Source organism: Teleopsis dalmanni, chromosome 1, assembly GCF_002237135.1.
Source record: "Teleopsis dalmanni isolate 2A chromosome 1, ASM223713v2, whole genome shotgun sequence".
NCBI lineage: Eukaryota > Metazoa > Arthropoda > Insecta > Diptera > Diopsidae > Teleopsis > Teleopsis dalmanni.
In genome coordinates, this window is record NC_051846.1 from 46594020 (window position 1) to 46617874 (window position 23855).

Below are 23855 nucleotides of genomic sequence, written 5' to 3' on the forward strand. Positions count from 1 at the left end.
TAATGAAATACATAACAAATAAAAAAATTATGTCAATAAAATAAAAATGTGGGCGTTGAAAGTATAACACATTTTTTATGACTAATTTTTTTTTTCTTACTTTTTTTTTTTAATAATTTATATATATCAATTGATATTGTTTAGAGTTTTGAAGAAAATATTTGAAAGTTTTGATTTCGTTAATCCGGTCTCTGAATAGTCCGTACATCGTGGCAACAGATTACAATTTACATTGTAATCTCTATAATCTGTACCAAGTAAACATTACCTCAAATATTTGGACAGAACATTTTTAAGCTATTTTTTTTTATTTGGTAATTTTTATTCATTTTTTACATATATATATAGTTTCATAAAATTTTTTCCAAACTTAGTTATTAACGTTTAATAAAGTTTTGTGCATACATTTTTGGAAAGGCCTTTTGGAATAATGATGTATAGGAAAATGTCGTATATAAACACTCAAAAGATATATATAATATATAAATGGTATTAGTTGAAATAAATATCCCCAGGTGATCCTGCTTTTTCAGAAATCTTAATAATTCTTAAAACATAATTGTTTAAATTATACTGTAGAGCATACACTATTTTTATAATGAGAAATATTTTAAACGTGAGACAGAGTCAGAATTTACATATCATGTATTATGTATGTATTCCAGTAGGTCTTATTTATTATTATAAATAAGACTACTATATTATAGGTACATAAACTCAGTACTTCTTGTCTGCACGCAGTAAACAAAAAATTCATATGTGAGGATACGGTGGCTTATCTGTGCCTTATTCAGATATATAACACATGGTTAAGATATAGTAATCTTTGGTTAAATTTATTTATGCAAACACTCTTGTTAAATAAATGTTGTGATATATCGTTTAATTTGAATCTATTAACACAGTATTCACATGATCAATTCTTCCAAAAAAAAACTATAAATTATTTATTTTAATCTGTTTCAATCGTGAAGGAGTTTTGTTGAAATCGGTTTATCTGAAATATTGCTGCAGACTTCTACATAGTGTTTAGATTCATAAACACCTAATAGAAACATCTTGGAACTTGAGCATGGAAAGTTTGTGTAGTGACATAAATCAATTTGACATCGTTTCCAATTTGACAGGCACGAGTTTTAAGCCTGGCACTTGCAGTCCAGAAAATTACATGCGGACTATAAACTAATTAAATAAAATACGAATATTTTCTAAAATCACTGATGATCAGTACTTGGCAATACTCAAAACAGCGTTGTTTGGTCAGTCTAATTTCAATAAAATAAATAAAAATTGTTTTTTTACTGTTAGACATGTGTCATAGCTCTTTGTATACATTTTTTAAAGGACCAAGTTTTAACTGAACTTAATGCGGACCTTTGTTAGAGTATCTGTGGAATCTAAGCCTTGAGCTCCTTGGTGTTATCTCGTGTATTCAGTCATATGTAGAACACTACTTATTCGATTTACTACAAGTACGTTTACTGTTAATGGTTGAGTCTGAATACATGATAATGTAGTAAAAGAATCGATTTAACAATGATAACTTTTGCAATTCTTAACTTTGGAAACATTGCTTTAAAATGTAGTGATAATAATAATCTAATAAATTAGATTATGGTGATTGCTGCCAGTGGATTCGCGACTTTCGTAGTACTTTAAAATAAATATCTTTCTACTTTACTATATTTTTAAATATAAATACTTCGTAAAAGAGTTTTTTATGTATTCATTTTTGAGCTATTGATGTATGGTAATTGAAGACACATCAGATAAAAATAAAGAAAGAGCTGGCATCTATGGAGCTTAGTTAAAGTCGAAATGAAAATGGAGTATATTTGTGATAGAATAGTCTTTGAGAAATGAAGTGGTTGATATGAAAGATTTAAATTAAAATGTTTCGAAGAGAGTTGGATTTTAAAAGAATCTTCTCTTATTCCTAACAAAATAGTTGTCAATGCTATAATTTTTTCAGATTTCTATCTCAATTTCTTTAGGATTTATTTGGTTTTGTTAGAAACTAATAACTTAATTATTGTAATTATATGCATTATAACTTTTTCAGATTTCTCTCTCAATTCCATTAGAACTTTTTTGGTTTTTGTTTTAGAAAGAATATTTTCCTGAAGGTTTTTCATTTATGGTTAAATCAACATGTATATTCTTCGAAATGAAATTATAAATACTAATTATAATTCTATTATAGTACTAATTATAGTTCTATTATAATGAATCAATTATAATAAGCTTGTAGTAAAATGCCTTCTCATATAATAAAAATAAATTTGTGTGGTTATATTCTAAACGCCTTGAGCTTTCTTCGTAAATTTAAGTGAATTATACCCACTATATATATAGTACATGATGCTACTTTGTTACGATTTCGTCGTCAAATAAGTGATTATGTAGGTTTTATTCCCATTTAAATTCAATTAACATAAATCTTCATCTGCTGACACTGCATCCAAGTTTGCGTAGAAAATTTAATTTTAATTGTATTTCTCATAAGTGAACACAAACAAATTTTCTTAAACACTTTTAAGTTGAACGAACTATATTTAACTTTTTTATTATTATTATATTTATGTATTTATTGTATATTTATTTACTTTTGACTTGTTTTTTTAAATATTTCCTTCTGTGGTTTGTTTGCACTTTTCTTTTTCATTTTTTAATACGAAGAGTTTGGTGCGTATTAGTTTACACTTGGTTTGTTTGGTTAAATTTCACTTAAATACTTTGACTCGAGTTAGTCATTATCTGGTATTTAGTATAATTTAAACTAATAATTATTTTTAAAAAATTACTAACGAAAGTCCCATATGATAAACTTTTTACAATTTATAATTTAAAAATTTTATAATGGTTTCCTAATTATGAGTAACCACTGACAACTCACTGGGAGAAATTAATATTTTTATTATTACTTAGTTTACACTAGAAATATATATTAATATTGTTTATTTAAAGGTGAGAAATTGATCGCCTTTAAACTACTGCCATCCCAATACAATAAACGTTTATCAGTGTTTTTTCCTGTTTCTGAAGCAATTATTCAAATTGATTTTCGGAATAATTTTCAAAGGTCGTAGCAATTCCCTTCTTATATTCTCTGTCGTGTCGAAACGATATTTCCAGTATTCCCTAAGCGATTCTTTGAGATAATGGAATAACTACAAGTCACAATGTGTTTAGTCAGTTAAGTGATTTGTCATAATGGTTTTAAAGAACCAATACAGTTTGAGATGGTTCACTGTCTTATGCAGAGACTAAGAAATACGTGTCCATAATCTGAAAACCAGGTGTATGCTTTTGTGAAATGAAAACCAGGTGTATGCTTTTGTGAAATATATACGTTAAATAGACTTTATTTCGTCTCAGTATTACTTTAATTGTTAATAAGTTATATATAAATATATTATAAATAGAATATACCTTACTTCCTGAGGATTTATTTAGTTTTAGAATTTTTTGTGGTGGAAACAACGTTCTGTGAAATTTTTTTTTTGGGTGGGATTGCTCAGTGTTTTGTCAATCATTTAGACTGAAAATCATATTTAACTATTTAATAAACATCTTTGATTTTGAAGTGAAGTGTTCAGTTGCTAATGTTATATCTCCTTGGCTTGATTGCTAATTCCAGATTAAATCATGGCTTTATTTCTTTGTAAAAATCGATCTTATTTATTTGTAATTATGTAGATGACAATTCAATGATTCTTGTTGACCTTAACGAAATTGTATGTACTATAGATTAATGAGACATAATGACAGATTCAATTTTATGTCTGACTTTTGAATATGTTTGGATACTAAAAAGTCAGTAAGTGTTTTCATATCCGTCGATCGTCCAATAAGTTCGCTATTCGAAGAGAATACTGAAAGACGAAAGCTTTTATTGCAGTTAGCAACTGTATTCTTTTAGGAAAAACAAGATCTCTAAAATATCGTTATTTAAATATCTTCATATTTTATTCTAATGATCTTTTATATGTGCGCATTTAATACTTGAGGTATATATAAGTCTCGTTTCTCATACGATAGAGTATCTAAAATTGATTTAAAAGTAAAAATAAGTTGGTAAATAAATACCCTTGCATTTAATTAAAAAAAATTATGAAAATAAATTAATTATAATATTTAATAAATTCAATTTCAATGCCCAAAATTTTTTTCTCGTTATAATCGATTTTAATTAAGTTTAAATACTTAAAACAACATTATTTTTAAATTTAATATAAATTCATTGCAAAAAAATTGTAGGTAGCTACATTAATACAAAGAAGAAAACTCCTAAAATTTTCAACAACTTTATTTTTTATATAATTTATTATTTTGTTTAGTCAATGAAGAAATCATTCATCTTAAGTAGTGAAGTATCGAAGATGCCTTGAAGGCACTTTTTATAATTAATTTTGCCAATATTTCTGTCAAATCAAATTAATATTTGGACGGTATACAGTATAATAAAATCTAGTGGGGATAAATATTGAATTGAAAAAAAACCAAACAAATACTAAAAAAAGTTTTATCATTTTGAAGTATTTAGGCACACGGTTTTTTTAATAATTTTTAAATTGCACTAAACTGGGGCTTTCGATTAGATACTATTTAAGTTGGTCTTATATTAGTAACAAATTTAAATTTAATTATTTATATCTATAACTATTTATATATTTTTAAAATTGTATAATTTAAAGCTATAAATAATTTTATAACAATTTTTATTTTCTCTTTTAGACGAAATGTTCCGTATTTCGAGGGCTTGTGCTGTGCATTTGCCTAAATATTACTTACGCCAACATAGTACGCTTCCCTAGGGAATTGGATAGATACGGTTCAGCGTATCTGATACCATATGTTTTGTTATTGTTTCTAGTCGGTCTTCCTATTATACTATTGGAAGTATCAGTTGGACAGTTTTTGGGACAAGGTGCGGCGCACACATGGAGAGCATCTCCTATATTTAAGGGTAAGTTAATAGAATTTCTTATATTTAATGAGGAATTGATATAGTCAAATTCCTTGTATAGAAAAATAGATATAAAAAGAGAAAATAAATATTTTTATTTAGTAAAAATATGTATATTAACTTCACGTATAATTTAATTTCATAATTTAAATTAACATTTTTGTGTAATTTGTTATTGTTTTAAAAGTAAGAGTTATGGTTTTAAATGTAAAAAATTGTAGTCCTTAAACTTATTTCATTAACATACTATTTCTGTTGGAAGATCGACAAAAGACAAAAGAATAGAGTTAACCGATATAGCTTACGTTTCGCGATGTCCACGTTTAAAGTAGTAAACTTTTTACATTGATTACACACTAAAAATATACATGTTATCTATCGTCAACTAGCTTTCTATAAAGTATGCTATGTCTGATTAATAATTATGCTTAGATATTATGGAATCTCATATCATATTAAATTTATCAGTAATTTAATGAAGAATTGAGTTGACAAGGGTGATTAAAGCTACAATACCATTTGTTTCTTCTTTATTTTCGATCCTATACAATTTATATACAGCTTTTTTCCAATTGAAAACAGAAATTCATTATCTTTGTTTGTTGATGATTTTTTCGTAATACATCACAATAAAAGTGCGAAGTCATCACAAAATATTTGCTAGTATATGGATCAGAAAATGTCATATTTTAAATAATGGAGAATTAAAGTACAGGGAATACCGAAACTATATTTACCATCGGGAAAAGAATTCAATGCCCAAGAGCACTACTTTAAAAAACTCCTCTATTGACTGGAAACCCAAAATAAAAATACTTAATCAATTGGATTAACTTTTGACAAAATATTTTTATGGAATATGTATAAAAGAAATAATTACATGCAATTCTAAACCTGGAACGTTTTTGTCGCTATGTGGGACGAAAATAGTAATCAAAAACGGAATCTTAATATTTGAAAATCACTCCAGTAATTATGCCAAGCTTTCTTTATCGTAGCGTAGCGTTTGGCAAAGCGATAACGACAACGTTAAGTAAATTTCGATCGTATCCAAATAGAACTCTAAAAATATTAGTGAAGGACTCGTGGTATGTAAGCAACTCGGATATATTCCTTGTGTATATCCCTTATATATTTTTGAATGTTAAAAGGTTAAAAGCATTCAAAAATATATCAGGTTTGGAGTTCTTAAGATCTTCGATACTGTGAATACTCACCAGAAATCAAATATTTGTTTAAAAATACCAATTATCTTATCGCCAGTGGCAGATATGCTACTAGTAACTCTCTCTAGTCAGTATGTTCAACATTACTTCAATACATACTAGAGTGATAAGTAATTAACTCTATAAACACAAGACCAGAAAACAAAGCTATTTTGCGATATAACTTATAGAAAAAAGTTGCTTAAAATAGTTGTATTTACTGCAATCCTGTGCTTACCTGGTAAATGTGCCAACAATTCTTATATATTTTTTTCTGGGTATTGTTTGTATTTTTAAGAAAGATAGTCGGTGTCTTTGGGTACTACCAACAATTTTTCAAGGTTTTTGATCTCTAACCAAGTTCGATCTCATAAGAGCGGAAGGATAAAGAAAATAATTAATGCCCTTTTCTTTTTTTGCTTAATAGCAGAAAATTTGGTTCCTCGTCTGGCCATGTTCTTTGTAATTAAAACATATGGTATATGAAATCTAATCATATTAGTTATTGTCTACTTTTACCTTAATTGTAGTATGTATATTTAGTTTTAGTGCTTTTTCACAATGTAGCTATCAAAATTCAACATTTCATAATTAAGTATAGATATTTAATATAGTTTTTGAGACAACTTGTTATGAAACTTAGATCTAATTGATATGATACAAGTATTCGTACCATAATTTTATTACACTGTTTATTATAATTTGTTTGGGGCCAAAATTGGGAAGGTTTTATTTTAATACTTTCACTGCTTCTTTATCGTTTAATTTATATTCTTCTTTATTTAGGTTTGGACAGTTGTATCTGCTTTTCAAGTTCATCATTAGCTTTGTAATTTCCTTCTAACTATTTAAGTAACAGAACCTAAATTTCATATACACTGAAAAGCTGAGTTATTTAGTCAAAAAATCCATAGTATTCAGTTTTTTCATTACGCCGTACTCACACCTAATGCTTTGGGAATCGCTTGTTTAGTGTTTGTGGCATCGTGTCGATTCGTAAATAGATTTAATTTCTCTCTAGTGCGTATTCTTACATTAGATATTTTTGTAGTAGTGATGGCTAAATTTCTATTTGGTACTAACTTTGAAAAAGCAAACTTGAAAAAAATTACACCTAAAATTATACTACAAAATTTTATTTAAAAATTTTATCTTTAACTGTATTTGACTAGTTTACTTGACACCATAGCATAATTTCAGCTGAAACTGTTAAATGCTTTTATCCGGATTAAATATAAATAAATAAATAGTATATGGCTTTTTATTACTGATAATACATATACACATTTATTTATGAAATATCAGAAAAATTAATTTATCCGAAAAATATGCGCCTTAAAATAGGTATATGATCAATTTTATTCCGTATAACAGCGCAAGTCAGTTGTATTCTTTTCCTGCATATGTAACCTAATATAGCGACCAAGAGCAAAGTAATGTGTGCACTGTAGTTTTTATTAAAAATTTGTGTTATTATGGATTCTCTTTTTTGTTGTTTGGGTAAGTGTTCTGTATAGAACAGTAGGTAGCTGAGACGAAGGAGTTCCGGTACCTCAACATAAACAGAGGGACAATTAAATTTCATATCAATGATGCGCTTTAAATACTCAAATTTCATAATACACTCACATAGTCCAACTACTCTAAAGATAGGGCCACAGCTTGATTTTCCCCAACCAGCCATACGGGGAATTTTACTCAATGCAATGCGTATTTTATCTGTTAGATAAATTTCTTTCATAGAGTTCTTATACAATTTAAAACCTTTGCAGAGTAGCTTGTACATAGTATCTGGATTACAGCTATAAAATGCATATTTGGTACCATAAGTAGCGCGTCTAGTTTCGTAAAGAATGGTATCTTCAGAATTGCAGTCATGATTTACCTTAAAAATATATGATGGCACAACTATTTCATTGCTGTGTTGTACATCTGCCAAAAATTCCAAAAATTTTTGATCCCTAACTATGCTTTCTAATCGTGGTGAATGATTAGCAATAATTACCCAGTATATGAGAAGTATTACATTCTTCTCATAAAGTAAGTAATTATATTCTTCAGCATATGAAAGCAAGATAAATAGTTTAGGCGTTTCACTTATTAAAAACAATAAATGCTCCTGGCTTGTAACGAATTTTGGCAGATATGGCATAACGTTTACCTTTGCGTTGAAACTGTTTGCTGCGGTAACGAACAGGGTCCATTTCGCATCACACGCAAATGGATCTTGTGTCAAAACGTGCGTCATTTCTTTGAATTTCTTTAAGAATTGAACTGGAGTATCCGTTTCCCCATCCGGTATTCCTATTTTACACACTCCACTCTCGAAAAGTCTCTTCTCCAACTCTTTGAAAAATGTGTAGTCATCTTCTTCAGACATAATTATTTATTCGCTAAATTGCAATGAAAACCATTACAGAATCTTGTTTAATATTATTAATGATTGCTGTTGGTAAGAAAATTAAGGTGACTGGTATAGAAAAATACGTGGATATGAAATAAAAAGTTTTTAGAGTGACAAATAATATTTGTTAATAATAATTCTTATTTTAAAATTTTTATTAACTAAACTTGGCATACTTTGTATTTTAATTCACTTCAAACTGACGTGACCGAACATAATCCTACTAATATACAGAGAAAATTTCATTTTTGCATTATATCTCTAAAATCTAGAGTAGAGGCAAAATCATAATGGCTGCATTAACCTACTATTAATCGAACAATGGATCCTCAGCTATAGTTATATATATAATATTAATTAGTTAGTTCAATTTCTCCAGATATTTGAATATTAAGTCTTAGAGACGGTAAAATTTATTTCTTAAAATTGACATTATTACTAAAAACAAATCATTAACAATTTCTCAAAATTACTGTTTTTTTTATTCTGTAATTAAATTAACAGTTATTAAAAGTCGCCTTCCATTTAATTTTATAAAGGTCAGTTGTTTTTCCAATTGAAATTTTTTAAATTTATATACATTTCGTGCGATAAATTGCTTTTCAAATTTTCCGCATAAAACAATAAAAACAAAAGAAAAACTAGATTTACCCTTACAAGTGAAAGCTCGAGAACATCCCCAATTCCATATGTGCTTTCACTGAAAGCTTGCATTCGATTCTCATTGCTTGCGAGTGCATCCTCCCCAGTGCAGCATACTTTCACTATTTTGCACTGCATTTCGTTTACGGTGTACCAACCTCCGCCCACTTTAGATGAGCTTATTTTGCATTTCATATCCTTTCAAATGCTTTTAGTTTGAATTTATAATTCTTATGTGCAATTTTGGCATTCTTGTAACATAAATAGAAGTTCCAAATGCACTATAAATGGGCGTTCTGAACTTCCACTGATATAGGCGGTTGGTCACATCCCGTTATAAAATTGTGTCGCAAAACTTAAATGGCAAAAAGCAAACTTTCGTCATCAAAAAATGAAATAAAAATATTGCAGTACGACACACTTACCTCAAGAAAAACAAAATCTCATCATCAGGGAAAATGCATGCAAAATCATCATATCAGGGATGCAAAAGACCTCAAATTCAAAATGCCAAAAACTTACCTCAAGTGTGTGTCACCGTTTGTGAAATACGAATTCTTCTCTGATGTTGCAGTACATACCAATGCGAATGTTGGGGCTAGTGGCGCGCCTGGATAGGATGCTTGGCGGTGATGGGTTTTCATCATCTCCTCATCGCACCATGTCTCATCCCTCCCTCAATTCCTATGGAGTACGCTACGTTCGAGATGATACAAAAATAACCATAGACGTTTGAGAGACCAATTCTAAAAACTAAATAAATACGACCAAACAGCGAACAAAATACAAAATGGCAATGAATAAAACTACTACTAAAATACTAGAAAAATGAATAAAACAGGCAAAAATATGAAATAAATAATATAAATTGAATAAAACAGCTGGACAGTTCTCCGGTGATCGCCCTTTTTGTATAAATAATAATTATATTTTATTTATTTCAGTTTTAACTATATCAAAACTAGATTTATTTCTATTTAATATATATTTATAATATGAATATGTTATAATAATATAGCTTAAAACACATATATAGGATGGAATTTGAAGAAATGGTTTTTTAAATTTTTGTTATAATATTATAACATAACTACCAAGGAGATTATTACTTACTAAATAATTGTATGTACTGTTGTTAGTTAAATTAACACCATTCTATTGTCTTTAGGATTCCTGCTTGTCTAATTAGCTAAAGAAACCGTGATGAAAAGGATCTGTTGGTTACTAAGTAACTATAGTTATCATGTTATATATTAGTGTAACTACTATACTTTCATGACTATGTACATGAATACAAATCAGGTGTCCTAGTCACCTTAATTTAAATTTATATAAAAGTATTTAGCATAGATATATTAAGGTGGATACACTTTTTAAGAAAACATTTTTGAGACAGCGATGTAGGTTTTGAATAACCATACCATTTTGAAATTTTTCAATAATATATAAGGTATATTATACATAGTGCACAAGTTCTTCGTTCTTCTAACTGTATTTTCCCATTTTAAATAAACTCAACTTTTATACATAAATATAAAAATAATAAAATACGATATCTCAAAAATATACTGCCATCTTAAAAATACGTCTGGAACTATGTAATTTTAACAAAGAGTGACTTAGTTCTCTTAGCCAGTTGAACGTTTATCACAATCAAATTCTATGAATTAAAGATCAATAGGAGTATAACTAGATACTGTCACAATAGCTTTTTCTTTATTGTAAAACGAATGGTCATGCTATGTCACGACAGTAGAGCACTCCCTTTTTCTTCGCATTGTGAATACATTGAGATTGAATATCAGCTATGGCTTTCTGCCTTTTATATTGAGGCAGGTATTTCTTCAAGAACGCTATTACAGCACAACACAGTTCCTAATGGGCCTCTAATTGAAATTACCGGAGATAAAAGACGCTTCCCATATACAACTAGAACTCTCCTGGCCCAATTAATGTTTGGATATAAGTGTTACGTGTTAAATAGTTATTTGACGTTCATATATAGGCCTATTCCCAACATGTGGACGAACTGTAGCTATACTTCTCATAATGTCACCCATTCTTTTTACATATTTAGATGGCAACATTCTTTCACATCAATTTAGGTTGGGTTAAATATTGTCACCTATAACTTCCTGCATTGCTATTTTTTACCTGCTTACTTTTGCTATCCTAACTAATGTGCAAGTTTTGTCGTCCTTATATGTGCTTGCGTTGTAAGTGCCGCTTCTTTGCGACAACAACAAACAGAATAACAACAGTTAACGAGGTTGCGAATATTCAAAATATGGAATTCAACAAAATAGTCTCTTTTTCTAATCTATTTTTCTTATATGTGCCCTAATTTCATTTATATCAATAGTGTTGTAGTTCACTACTGTTCAAAAAAACCTTTTTATGAAATATAATAAGTTTCTATTAAAATATAATAGTCACTTTCGTCTGGAAAATTTGACGTTAAATTAAAACTTATATTCACAAAATATTGGTCTTGCCCGTGCGAGTAGATTTACGTTCCTAGATTAGGTTCTATACATAAGAAAGAACAAATCATGCAACAAATAATGCCTCCACGAAAAGAATAGTATTGAAATTTAACAATTAAAAATAAAAATATAATTAATTATTAATTCAATTATTCTACAGCTGGTTTATGATTTCGTTCTAATATATATAAACACAGCAAATAAAATTGTTAATAAAAACTTTCATAGCAAAAGTAACAAAACTTCAGAAAAATATGCGAACAAAAAAGTCAAGTACGGCTTTGGATCAGTTCGTTAAGGTGCGCTGATTCTGAGCTTCACATTTGGCAGGACCCGAGTTCGAATCCTGGTACTTGCAGTCTCAAACAAAAAAAAAAATTATTATTTACGAATAATTAAATACAAGAATTATTTCGAAGACCACTGATGATGGGTATTTGGCAATACTCGAAACAGCTGTATGGTTAGCCAAAAATTCAATTAATTAAAATAATAAAATATAAAATTTTTGTTGTTGTAGTTCACTACTGTTCGAAAAAACCTCTTTATCAACAATTTTTTAAATAATTATGTAGGCAATATACATAATAAATATCTAGTTTAATTATAAAATAATTATTCTCCAACTTTTTTCCAGGCGCATGCATAATAAGCCGCTCTGCATCGTGGCTCTCAACAGTATGGGTTTCATTACAGGCAGTACTGGCAGTGGCCTACATTGGCATGTTTTTCGTCAGTTCGATGCCATTTAAGCAGTGCGGTGGCAATGTTAAACTTGAAATGGTAACTACTCATAAAAATTATAAATAAAGAAAAAAATAATATTGCATATTGATCCTTTTAAATTGTTCCTCTATCTCTCTGTCGCTTTTTAGGATGGCTATACTGTAGTTGGAAACAGTGGTCAGGAATGTTTGCAAAAAACGTTTCTAACACCATTTTGGGAGAATCCGCTCTATTTTGGCTTGTTAACCATTGGTTTAATATTTATTTGGTTTATTGTGATGCTGTGGTAAGATATGAGTTAAGTTATCTATTTTCACAATTTAACACCTTTCTTTTTTACTTATAGCACACATAATAGTAAAGTATTGCGGCGCAGTCTTTTCTTCTTCGGCGTCATTGGATTTTTTATGCTGTGCTGCTTGGCTGGTTGGGAAGTAAATAATTCATTAAATCGCTCTTACTTTCCGCAGTTGTGGCCCTTCGATTCTACCTTACTGCTTGAGAGTAATATTTGGTTTAATGCTTTGATGCAAGTATTATTCTCCATTAACTGTGGATTCGGCGCTCTCCCAATGCTTACTGGCAAGTTCTTGTACAAGGGCGATGCGGTGCGCACATCTATAGTCTATCTCTGTTTTAATTTACTGGTCAATGCTATTGCCGTTACATTATTTATGGTACAATTTGATCTATCCGCAAACAGTGGCTCCATTATTGATGAACTAAAGCCTTTAACATCTATCTATGATCGTGTACTCTACGATAGACCAACCACTGATATCTTGGTAAAATTAATACCTTCACTCATATTTGGTTTAGTGCTGATCGCTGCTTTGGTCTCGATTACTGTGGCCATTTATACATCGACACGTTTAGTGCCGCGTCATCCTAACTATGTTATATGTTTGGTTGCACTTGTTGTGTGCATCATATCATTAGCAGCACCGAGATTTATGATTGCCAGAATTCTTGATACACGCATAGTAGGCACAATGGTTATAACAGCTCTAATATTCGAACTAATAGCAACCACTTGGATTTATGGCGCAAAGAATATATATACTGATTTGGAATTCTCTATTGGTCGACCAATTTTTAAGGGCTGGATGGTGTTATGGTGTATTAGTCCTGCCATATTAACTGGTTTACTAGTTTGGTGGTGTTCAGATGATGATCAATATGATTTGCTAGCTGAATATATGCCACGTTGGGCACCAATACTGTTTGTATTGGCTATAATATTTTTCATTGCGGGCATACAGATTTTCCGTCAAGTAGAGTATAATTTCTTTGGAATGATATGTGAAGCTTCAAAATCAGCTAAAGAATGGGGACCTGCTGATCCATTAGCGAGACATGCTTGGAAGCAGTGGCGTTCAGTTTGTCAAGATACCGGACAACGTGATTTTACATTAAGACGTCGTGGCACACGTGATTATACACATTCCATCAAAAAAGGTCAGTACTCCTCGTCTAGTAAATATGTACCAGGCCAAATAACACAGCCGAATTGGAAATCATCTACACCAGGCAATAGTTCACCGAACTACAGTGGCTCCATGTTTGGAGATTCGGCAATTGAGGAAGATATTAGTGTTGAGAAATTTCCGGGTATTTCACAGCAATTTGTGCCATTTCAAGCCAATGATGGCAAGCCTTTGAGACTATCACATCGTCAACGTATGCAGCAGTCACGTTCACATATGGGACAGCAACAACATCGCTCACAGCCAGAAGAACTACAACATGGTTCTGTAGAAAATGTAGGAGAGAAACATAGGGAAATTGTTTATATTAGACGTATGTCCGGAGAAGGACAACATGCAACACGTATTGAAATAACACCATCAAATGAGAACATAACATACGCTAATGGTGGCGTACGCAACCCACTTGGTCGATCTAATGGTTCAATCGGTAACGGTCTGAGTCGTTCATCTTCCAATTCTAATTGCATGGAACATAATCGAAATTCAGCTGTAAGCGTTGTCGGCCACAAATTGCCATCGCAAACAGAAGTCAGCAGTGGAGATCACATTTGCTGGCGAAAATTCTCTGTCAATCCAGCAGAATATTCAACCGAATTGTGATTTATTACAATATTTTTTTTTTTTTGAATGCGCCCAAAATATTAGTACGTAGAAATACAAACATACACAGGAAAAGACTTTTTGTACCCAAGAGAAATTAATTAATAAAATAATGAAAAGATATATAAATAAAATATACATATATGTATGATATATTAAATAGTTTTAAGTTAAAATATCATTCCATTAGGAATTTATTGCATATATCGTTTTGCAAAGTTTACATTAAAAATATGTTGCCTATAAATAAATTAATTAATATTTTAATATTTCATAAACATGTGTTATGGAACTTTTTTTAAAGTGTATATATAGTCGTGTAGCTTTAATTCAATCCAAATTTGATATCATTGAATAAATATTAATAAGTAATCGAATAAATATATATACTTATATAAATACTTAAGAGCAAATTATAAGCATTTAAATATATATTTTAAGATATCCAGTTAGAGTTAAAGTAAAATAAATTGGTTTAATAATACTAAAAATACTTGTGTAATTTATGAATAAAATTTTAATAAAAATAAAATTAATAAGCGGAAAATAAACTTATGTAAATATTTATGTACAATACATATAACATGTATGGTTGAATCTAATCAGAATTATAGAATTATATTTTTGTATATTTATAAGAAATGTATGCAACGAAAACTTTAAAATTATCAAAAATAAAATTAAATGCGAAACAAAAAATTATTCTTTTTTAAATTTTATTTTTTTTTGTTAGAAGGATCACAGAAGGATCATTATTTTTAGGATCACAATTTTTATCAAGATTCTTTTTATCTACGATAATCTTTTAATAGTAAAATAATCCATTGAAACCTAATGACATCGTAAAAATAACATACTAGTACAATAAGTTTGGAAAGAATCGGAAAATCATTAATATATGGACTGGTTAGTGCCTAGGATACTCAATAAAACAGCAACTTTATTGCAAAATTGAACTTCATTCATTAATGTAGTTTGTTTTAATAATGATACTACCAGTGTAGAGCTTTCCAACCTTTTTGATACCCCACTTGTAGAATGCTTCATCTCAAATGGCCCTAAACTTTGCTTCAGTTTCCGCGATGACTTTTTATCGAAGACAAATCTCTTTTCTTAGAACATTTTTTTGCGAACACATTTTTATATGTGGCGAATACGGTGTGTGCAGAAGAAATTTCTATTTTAATGTATAATTTGTGTAATTTGGCATTGGTAGCTAACAACTTGTGACACATGGTATTGTAAAAGAGAACTATTTTATTCTTCATATGGGGCTGTTGTTTCGTTATTTTATTTCTTCAGATGTATCAGTTGGGTTAAGTTGTGATCGCTATTGATAGTTTGATATTTTTCAAGGTATCGGATAAATAAAATTCTCCCCGTATTTCATAATGTGGACGCCGTATTCCTGCTGGTAATCTGAACCGTTTTTGGTAACATAGGGTGAGATTCGCTAGTTGCTGCACATTCTATTGACTGCTGATTCGACTCTGGTGTGATGTGGTTTCGGCTGTTACATTTATCAATGGAAAGAGACGATTTCATCATGCCTTAACAGTTCCAAACAGAACTTAGAATCATCCACACGTTGTTGTTTTTGGTCAAGTGTCAGCAAACACAGCACTCACTTCGGAAAGAGCTTTTTAATAGACTTGTAATTCCTTTAATCTGTGTTGAAATTTTTTTGATTCATCAACTGTTCGCCAACAATTTCAATTTCCAAAGAGAACGTACAGCTGTTATAGGTTTTTCACATTGATAAAATCGAAAAAAATTCATTTCTTATTTCTTCATATGAACGAGAATATATTTTAACGATGGTTATGTAGAACTTGTACTGATATAAGTATTTTTAATATTATCAGAATAAGTTACGCCGCATATTAAATATGTAAATTAGTTTTGACAGTAAAATGAGTATGATTCAAGCCGTCAAAAATATATAGCTTTAGGAACATATATATACATAAGAATTTAAATCTACACATCTACAAACAAAAATATATGAAGGACATGGTCTAAAAATTGTTTCCAAAAGTAGCGAATCATGAAAATATAACTTTAAACATATTAAAAGATCGATAGTAAAAGAAGTTAAGTATTTTAAAATGTCCCAACACAAAAGGGTCTAAATGTATATACTTAATTTCAACAATGTAAGAGTATAATTTATATAGCTATTTCAAGAACTAATTAATTGCAGTAAGTACTCCTTAATTCAGCACTTCTAATAGCTCTGCAATAGTTTTTAGTCGACGAAAATGGTATTAAGAAGTTCTTACTTGTGTCCAGATGTGGTATTCTTTCAGTTAGCCATATATGTGTTCAAGTATTTAGTGAATATATTAGTATTTAAGGTAGTTTGTATTGTCAACTTACATCTTGGATAATGCTAAATAAACTACAACTAATTGGAAGTCAAAGAGCTGAAGTTTTAGCAAATATATTTCTGGCTGAAATTATAATATGCAGAAAGATTAAAAGGGATAGAATCCGGAAAACTAAGTAAATCGAAAAAATTACGAAATGATTTAATAAAGTTCCTATATAATTAAGAACAATGTTCATTAATTTAATTATCTAAATAATTAAATTTATTAAATTATTATTTATTTCATATAATTATTAAAATATTATTTTAATATTTAATAAATTAAACTTTTATTTAATTATTAGTATTATTGAATACAGATATCCTATTAAATAAATTAAAAAAATATTTGAATTTTTACTAGTCATTTTAATAAAAATGCGGATTTTAGATTAAGGAGTAATTATGTATGTTTAAATAAGCTGAAGATTAAAAATTAATCTTTATCTCTTAAGAATATCAATATTATCATTAAAAAATTCTTTTACTATGTGTTGAACGGATGTTCTTTTATATTATTATTGGCTGTGATGTGATTTATTACCTCTAGTAATGAAATATATTGTTAAAAATAGAACCTTGCGTATGAAAATATAAAAATAGTTTTTTTTTATTATAAAACTAAATCCTAAACAAAAAATGTTTCTAAATAAAATATTTATCAAATTAATATTCTTTTTTCTTGAAAAACAAAAAAATAAATCTTTTTTAGCTACTAAAAAGCAGCAACTAGCAATTTTCGCATGTTTATGAATGAGCTCAGCTTGCATATTTTAAGCTGAAATTATAATAATTTTATTAATTATTTATTAAGTTAATACACATTAAATTGGTAGTTGCGTGTTTGGCCACAACGCTGAGAAGCGCTAAGAGAAGAAATGATCAATTCAAAACGCATTTAAATGCGTTCAAAACGCGGCTGCAAACGCACCGCTCCAATGACGCTAAACCAGGCAAGTCGAATTGGGTCTTACAATAGGTTAGGCGGCTGGCGTGTTCAGTCCATTAAAATTTTATTTCTTGTGCTAACGATTTTCCGCTGAATTTCATTTTAATTTATTTATCTTGGTTTTGTCTTATTTTAGTTATATTTTATACAAATTTGTAACTTTCGAGGTGAACTTGATATTTGATTTGGGTTTAAGATCATTGCTTACGTTAAACTAGTTAAGAAACATTTTAATAAAATTTAAATTAACGTTAATAAATAAACGAATTTCAGCTCTATTGTGGATTCAATCTAAAATTTCAAAAATTTTGTCAAACTTGATTATATGTCTAATTTTATAATTTTTGAATAATTTTTTTTTTTAAATCGTGCTCTGGGTTGGCCAAAACTTGATTAACCTTGAAATTAGAAACAAAAAAAAAAGAAGAAGGAGACGACGGCAACGACTAGAAAAATTCGAAATAGAACTTATCAATAGAAAATTAGCATAACAAATACTCGTATTTCAATAAAGCTATGTCTGCTTTTATATATAAAAATAAAAAATAATTAAAAGAATTCCTAAATATTACCCGTATTTTTAACAATTAAAGTGTTAAATAATTCTGCACAAAACGACTTATTCAAAATGCGTAAGTAGAGATGAGCTCTTACGTTATTTGCTCTTACTGTTGACAGGACAAGCAATTTAATTATTCGATTTATTTTTAAATTTAAATATAGAATTCTGCACAATACGGCAGTAATTATTAAAATAAAATGACTACTTTGACGTAAATTTAGGAGAAAGTGGACTGAATTCGGTTTCTCTTAGAAACAATGCGATGTGTACACTTCCAATCTCTACAGATTGGTTTTTTCTGGAATCAAAAGCTATCTATAACAACCATTTATTTGTTTTTAGAACTTTTTCAGTCTCCCAATATCACTTTTTAACAGTTTTTTGAAGTTTTTGAATAAGTACTTTTTTAAGAATTGCAGCCTTGATCCTTTCCAAAGATCATTTTGTCCGTCTGTACAATATGTGAGACCTTAATAGTTTTTTCTTCCTCTTGGCAGAGAGTACAACGATTAGAACTTACTTATTAGAACTTAATTCAAATCGGACAAAATGGAAACCTTATTATAAAATTTGAAAAAATTCTAACAAGAACTTTTTCCATACTGCCGTAGGTGTATATGGAGGGTAATTCTTATTTAAAAATTGTCTTGAAAAGATTCCTTATAACAACGCACAAAATTATTTATAGAATTCGAAAAATATGCACCTACAATTCTTAATAATTCTGTTTTAACTAATCATTAAGATCAGAATCATATAATCGTATATATAATATACGTTGTGTATAATATATATGTTATGTAAAAGTAGTAAAAAATAGGTAGTAAGTAATTTATTATTTCGTTCAAATCTAAATTTGATGCTTTGTTAAAAGAAAGGAGAATAATGAATACTTGTTATTGGTGGCAACTTTGAGGGTATCCGAATGGAAGTGTTGATTCTTTTTATCACTATGGATGATTTTTTAAAATAATGGAATAATTTTCCATGCACTGGAAGAGAGACAGAGAGAGAGAGAGAGATGGTGGTGTACTTTTTTAGGACCATAATTGGCATATTAACTATATTGACTTACAATATCTTCATCATATTGTAGATTGAAAACAAACAGTTCATAGCAATACTTCTCCAGTTTTCAAAGCTTAAGTTTATTTCTTATTCTATGAACAACATGTTACTTTATTAGTGCTCATTTGAAAAATATAATTTTAATTTTAACAAGTACAAAACTACAATCCATTTCTATTTTTTGACAAATGAAGTTGATGTTAATGGCACTTTGAACAAGTATGTACACTTTAGATTAGATTAGATTTTAATATGGGTTGGGAACTTCTCACCACGTCAATGCATCCTTTGAGGAATATTGTGACATACCCACTTCAGTTCTAAAGACGAATAACAGTTAAGAACGCCATTATGTCCTTTGGACAGATGTTGCCTAATTCCGTTATAAGTGGATAGACAGTGAATAAGTGCCGAAGCCTGAGTCTGGCGAAACTATCACAATGACACAGTATGCGTTCGGCTATTTTCTCTTCTTCGTCATAAAGTCTACGGCTATCGTCACTTGTAAAACCAAGTTGCGATAGATGCTTTTTACCTCTGAAATGCCCAGTGAGAAACCTTGTCACAAGTCGGATGCCACTTCTGTTCAGCATAATTAGCTCCCTAGTTCTGGCTTCTGAGCGATATGGCATCAGTCTGAGCTGCTCTTTTCAGCCACTCATTAATTTTAAGTTTGAAAAAGCTACAAAAAGGAACGCTAAATTGTTGTGGCCCAATATAATATGAGGCCGCCCCTTTTCTGGCTAGTTCATTTGTTTTTTCGTTTAACGGTAGTAGATAAAAATTAATAAATGAAAGTAAATAAAAGTTTTGATAGTAATAAGTTAAACAAAAACAAAATGGTAAATTTTTCTGAAAATACTTGCGAAACTGCAAGGAAAATGATCGATTGAAGGTGATTATCAATCATATGATTGGGTCTTATCAGTGAAACTTCGGACTTGGCAAATCCTTCATTGTTTGGGATTTTGTTATCAGTGCGACAACATTTCAAATAACGAAAAAAAAATATTATTTCCTAGGTGTTTCCAATTTTTTTTAACACCCCCGTACTTCTAATATATATGGTTATATAAAATGACGTTGAACAGAAGCGCCAGATCTAGTAGAATTAAGAACTCCGCACCGTTCAATAGTAAATGAGATTTGAGTCAGGATAACCAATTGTGTTATAAACTCTTTAATTTAATGTTAGAAAGAATTATTTGAATAATATAATTGAAAGTTGCAGTACTAATTTCAATGCTGTAATATTGTTGCTTTGTACAAATGATATTAACATTGTTAATCTGCATAGGGTCCAATAGGAAATTCGAAAAAAGCATCCTTGACAAACAAAAGTCGGGTTCTATAAGTCTTTAATCTTACTTGTCCTGCTGTATGAACGTTTGGAGAATGTCAATAGTGATAAGAAGGTATTAGCAATGTTTAAATATTTTGAATATATCAACACAAAAACAAAATGTTCTATAATTTTAGTTGCAATTTAGTTAAAAATCCTTAACTACAAATTGCGATAACCATCGGTAATTAAAAAAAATATTTGTGAATTATTTTAGTTTTAGTAGTCTTTCAAAATTCAAATTTTTTATTTACTACTGCAAATTAATTGAGTTTATATGTTAATTATTATTATAGATATAAAATTAGTTTAAGGCTAAGATTTTTCACACATAAAAATTAATTAACAATAAATAAATAATAATAGAAATTGTTAAAACTATCCGAATAATTACTTGAAATCTAATTAGTGCGATAATAAAAATTAAATATATGTGAAAAAAATCAAAAGAATGTTTTAAAAATTAAGAAGAATTTAAGAACAATAAAAATTTAGAGGATAGTCTAGCTAGTTGTATTTTCTAAGAATTTTGCAAATATCTTACTTTCGCTTGTGAGCTAGACATAAAATATAAATTTGCAAAATTATATCGTATACATTCTATGCAGAAAGTTTCTGGAATTTAAAATTTAAAAATATAGCGTGTAAAAGATATCGGCACAATTTTTTTTGTCAGTTGTTAGTACTGTACTGTACAAATTCTGTTATCCAATGTGTTTATATCTATACTTCTAATAATCACACTTTTAAGTATTCTAAGATGGCACAAAGTTATCGTTATGAAAGTATGTTTGGTAAAAACCCTTAGTGGGGATGATCGACCTTTCATAGTGCTTATTAGGCATGGTACTGTGATATTTTCTTTTGTTCTCCAACTGAAAATTATCACTTGGGGGATGGCATTTAAATAGTATTATTGTCTACTTTAAAGATGATAAAATAAATTTTATTGATTAATGATTTGATGATTCTGCATAAGTTTTAGATAGAATATACCCATTTTGTTATTTCAAATCCCATGTTTAGCTATATAGTCTATAATTTCAATCCTTTTAATGGCTTGATATTACATCAATTTATATATTATATATATAATAAAAATTATAATATATTTTAATCAATCAATAATCATCAATATTAAGTTATAATATAATTAATCAATATTCATCATAATAATATCAATATAATATAATTAATATTAAATTATAATATGATTTTATATTGATTTGAAATCATATAGAATTTTTTATATTTATTTGTGTAAAAGTTAGTAATAATAATGTGATAAATCAGTAAGAATTATTTAATAGGAGTTTGTAAAATTGATAAAACTTTAAGATTATTGAAAGAGAATCCTTATTAATAAACTTTATTTATCTAAAGTACATATAAAGTATTTCACTAGAGTAAATGAGATTGTTACAATACTCTAGCTCTATGAATGAAAAACATGCTGTGTATCAAGAAAATAGATACCTACTAGTGTAGAAAACGAACAAAAAGGAATGTTGTCGAACTTATTATTGAGTATTGTAGTAAATAAAGTTTTGGTGGAATAAGGAAACAACAGTTAATCACTACAGGGTTATGCTGACGACATAGTTATTACATATAGAGAGAAAACGATAGATGTTCTAATGGAACTCAGCTAGAAATAAAACTGAAAATTGATCTTTCAACATCAGATTAAATTTTATGCTGTAAAAACTACGATTGTATCATTCAGAGGGATATATAAACTACTTTTCGAAATCTCTCTAATCTATAGAATGACGAAAAAAGTACAATTCAAAAATACAATTCATATTTGTTAGTCATCCGATATTCATTAGGATTTCATGTCCTAACGATCTTGGATTTAAAATGGGATTGGATATTATTATCTAATCTAAAGCGAGGAGAATTTTCTGAAGTAGTCATGTTAACCATTTGCAGTTACACATATAAGTTACACACTTATATATCACATTTAGAATATTTACAGGGACTATTAATGTGAATTATATTAAGATTGTATAAACTAAATAAAAACAAGTTAAGAATCATTACAGCAATACTCATACGGTACAGTAGGTTGAATTAGCAGATCAAAAAAACTGCTTAAGAAAAAAGGAACTTACACTTATCGAATTTGTCCACGACACTTATCTAAGTCTATGAAGGAAATGTAATACATATATTTCATTATATAAATGGATGTTATATACTACATTATTTAAAGCCAATGCTGATGCTATATATTTTAATTATTATATATATTTTTTACAGTTCTTAACTTGCATTAATTATAATAATTAGACATAATAATTTTTCAAATATTTAATTTAATGTTCATTATTCTATATAAAAGCATTAATAAATTAAATATTATTAAATATTTCTACTGACTACTCATATATGTTAATATTTACTTCTTATATCTTGCTTATTATTTATAGTTTATTATGGAATACAAAACATTTGACGTCATCATCTTGTTTAGTTGAAGTTTAAACTAAAATAGTTAAATTAATTATTAAAATTGAGAACATTTATATTCCTAATTAATTAATTTATTTACAATATTAATTTACAATATTAACGTTTCAAATTTCTATAAACAACCGAAATTATGCATACTACACATTTCTGACTATGCGGAAATGGTTTAATTTATTATTTTTTTTGAATTTATTTTTTAATGCTTTTAATGTGCTAAATAAAATCCAGATTAACAAGAAGATAGTTCTTGTTCTATATAAATCAGACTTGTTTCGGTTAGTTGCTCTTATCAGGAAACAAAATGTTTACATGGTTAAAGATGTTTTATATTTTCTTTATCGACATTGAAGAAAAGGGAGGACGTTTTAGATTAAACTACAACAAATAACAAATGTCTTATTTATTTATATATTTAGAGCAATTAAGTTAAGGAACAAGTTTATTACTAAACTCTTTCAAAATATCTGGATCACTTTACTTAGTTGCCATAAGTTAATCATACGCCATGTGTAACGCTATGTGTTTGGTACTTCGTTGTAAAAAGACATATATTTCAAATA

General features: G+C 28.6%; 3 protein-coding genes across 4 annotated transcripts in view; 1 reads left to right on the forward strand and 2 right to left on the reverse strand.

The window, feature by feature from the left end:
• LOC119667793 (sodium- and chloride-dependent GABA transporter 1-like) overlaps window positions 1-14571 on the forward strand; it is a 44763-nt gene extending 30192 nt beyond the window's left edge. For both annotated transcript variants that reach the window (XM_038077112.1, XM_038077113.1), the window contains exons 2-5: window positions 4738-4969; window positions 12344-12489; window positions 12582-12718; window positions 12779-14571. In XM_038077112.1, coding sequence (XP_037933040.1) covers window positions 4738-4969; window positions 12344-12489; window positions 12582-12718; window positions 12779-14522 — 2259 coding nt within the window. In that variant the 3' untranslated portion in view covers window positions 14523-14571. The remainder of the gene's footprint in view (window positions 1-4737; window positions 4970-12343; window positions 12490-12581; window positions 12719-12778) is intronic.
• Window positions 1-23855, reverse strand: part of LOC119667792 (sodium- and chloride-dependent GABA transporter 1-like) — a 347748-nt gene that overhangs the window by 65965 nt on the left and 257928 nt on the right. The gene's annotated exons all lie outside the window — the stretch shown is intronic.
• Window positions 7462-8679, reverse strand: LOC119667798. The gene is made up of 2 exons (XM_038077121.1): window positions 8336-8679; window positions 7462-8059 (listed from the first exon to the last, which is right to left on the reverse strand). Exons 1-2 carry the CDS (start codon window positions 8552-8554, stop codon window positions 7490-7492), a joined length of 789 nt encoding a protein of 262 aa, XP_037933049.1. The 5' UTR covers window positions 8555-8679; the 3' UTR covers window positions 7462-7489.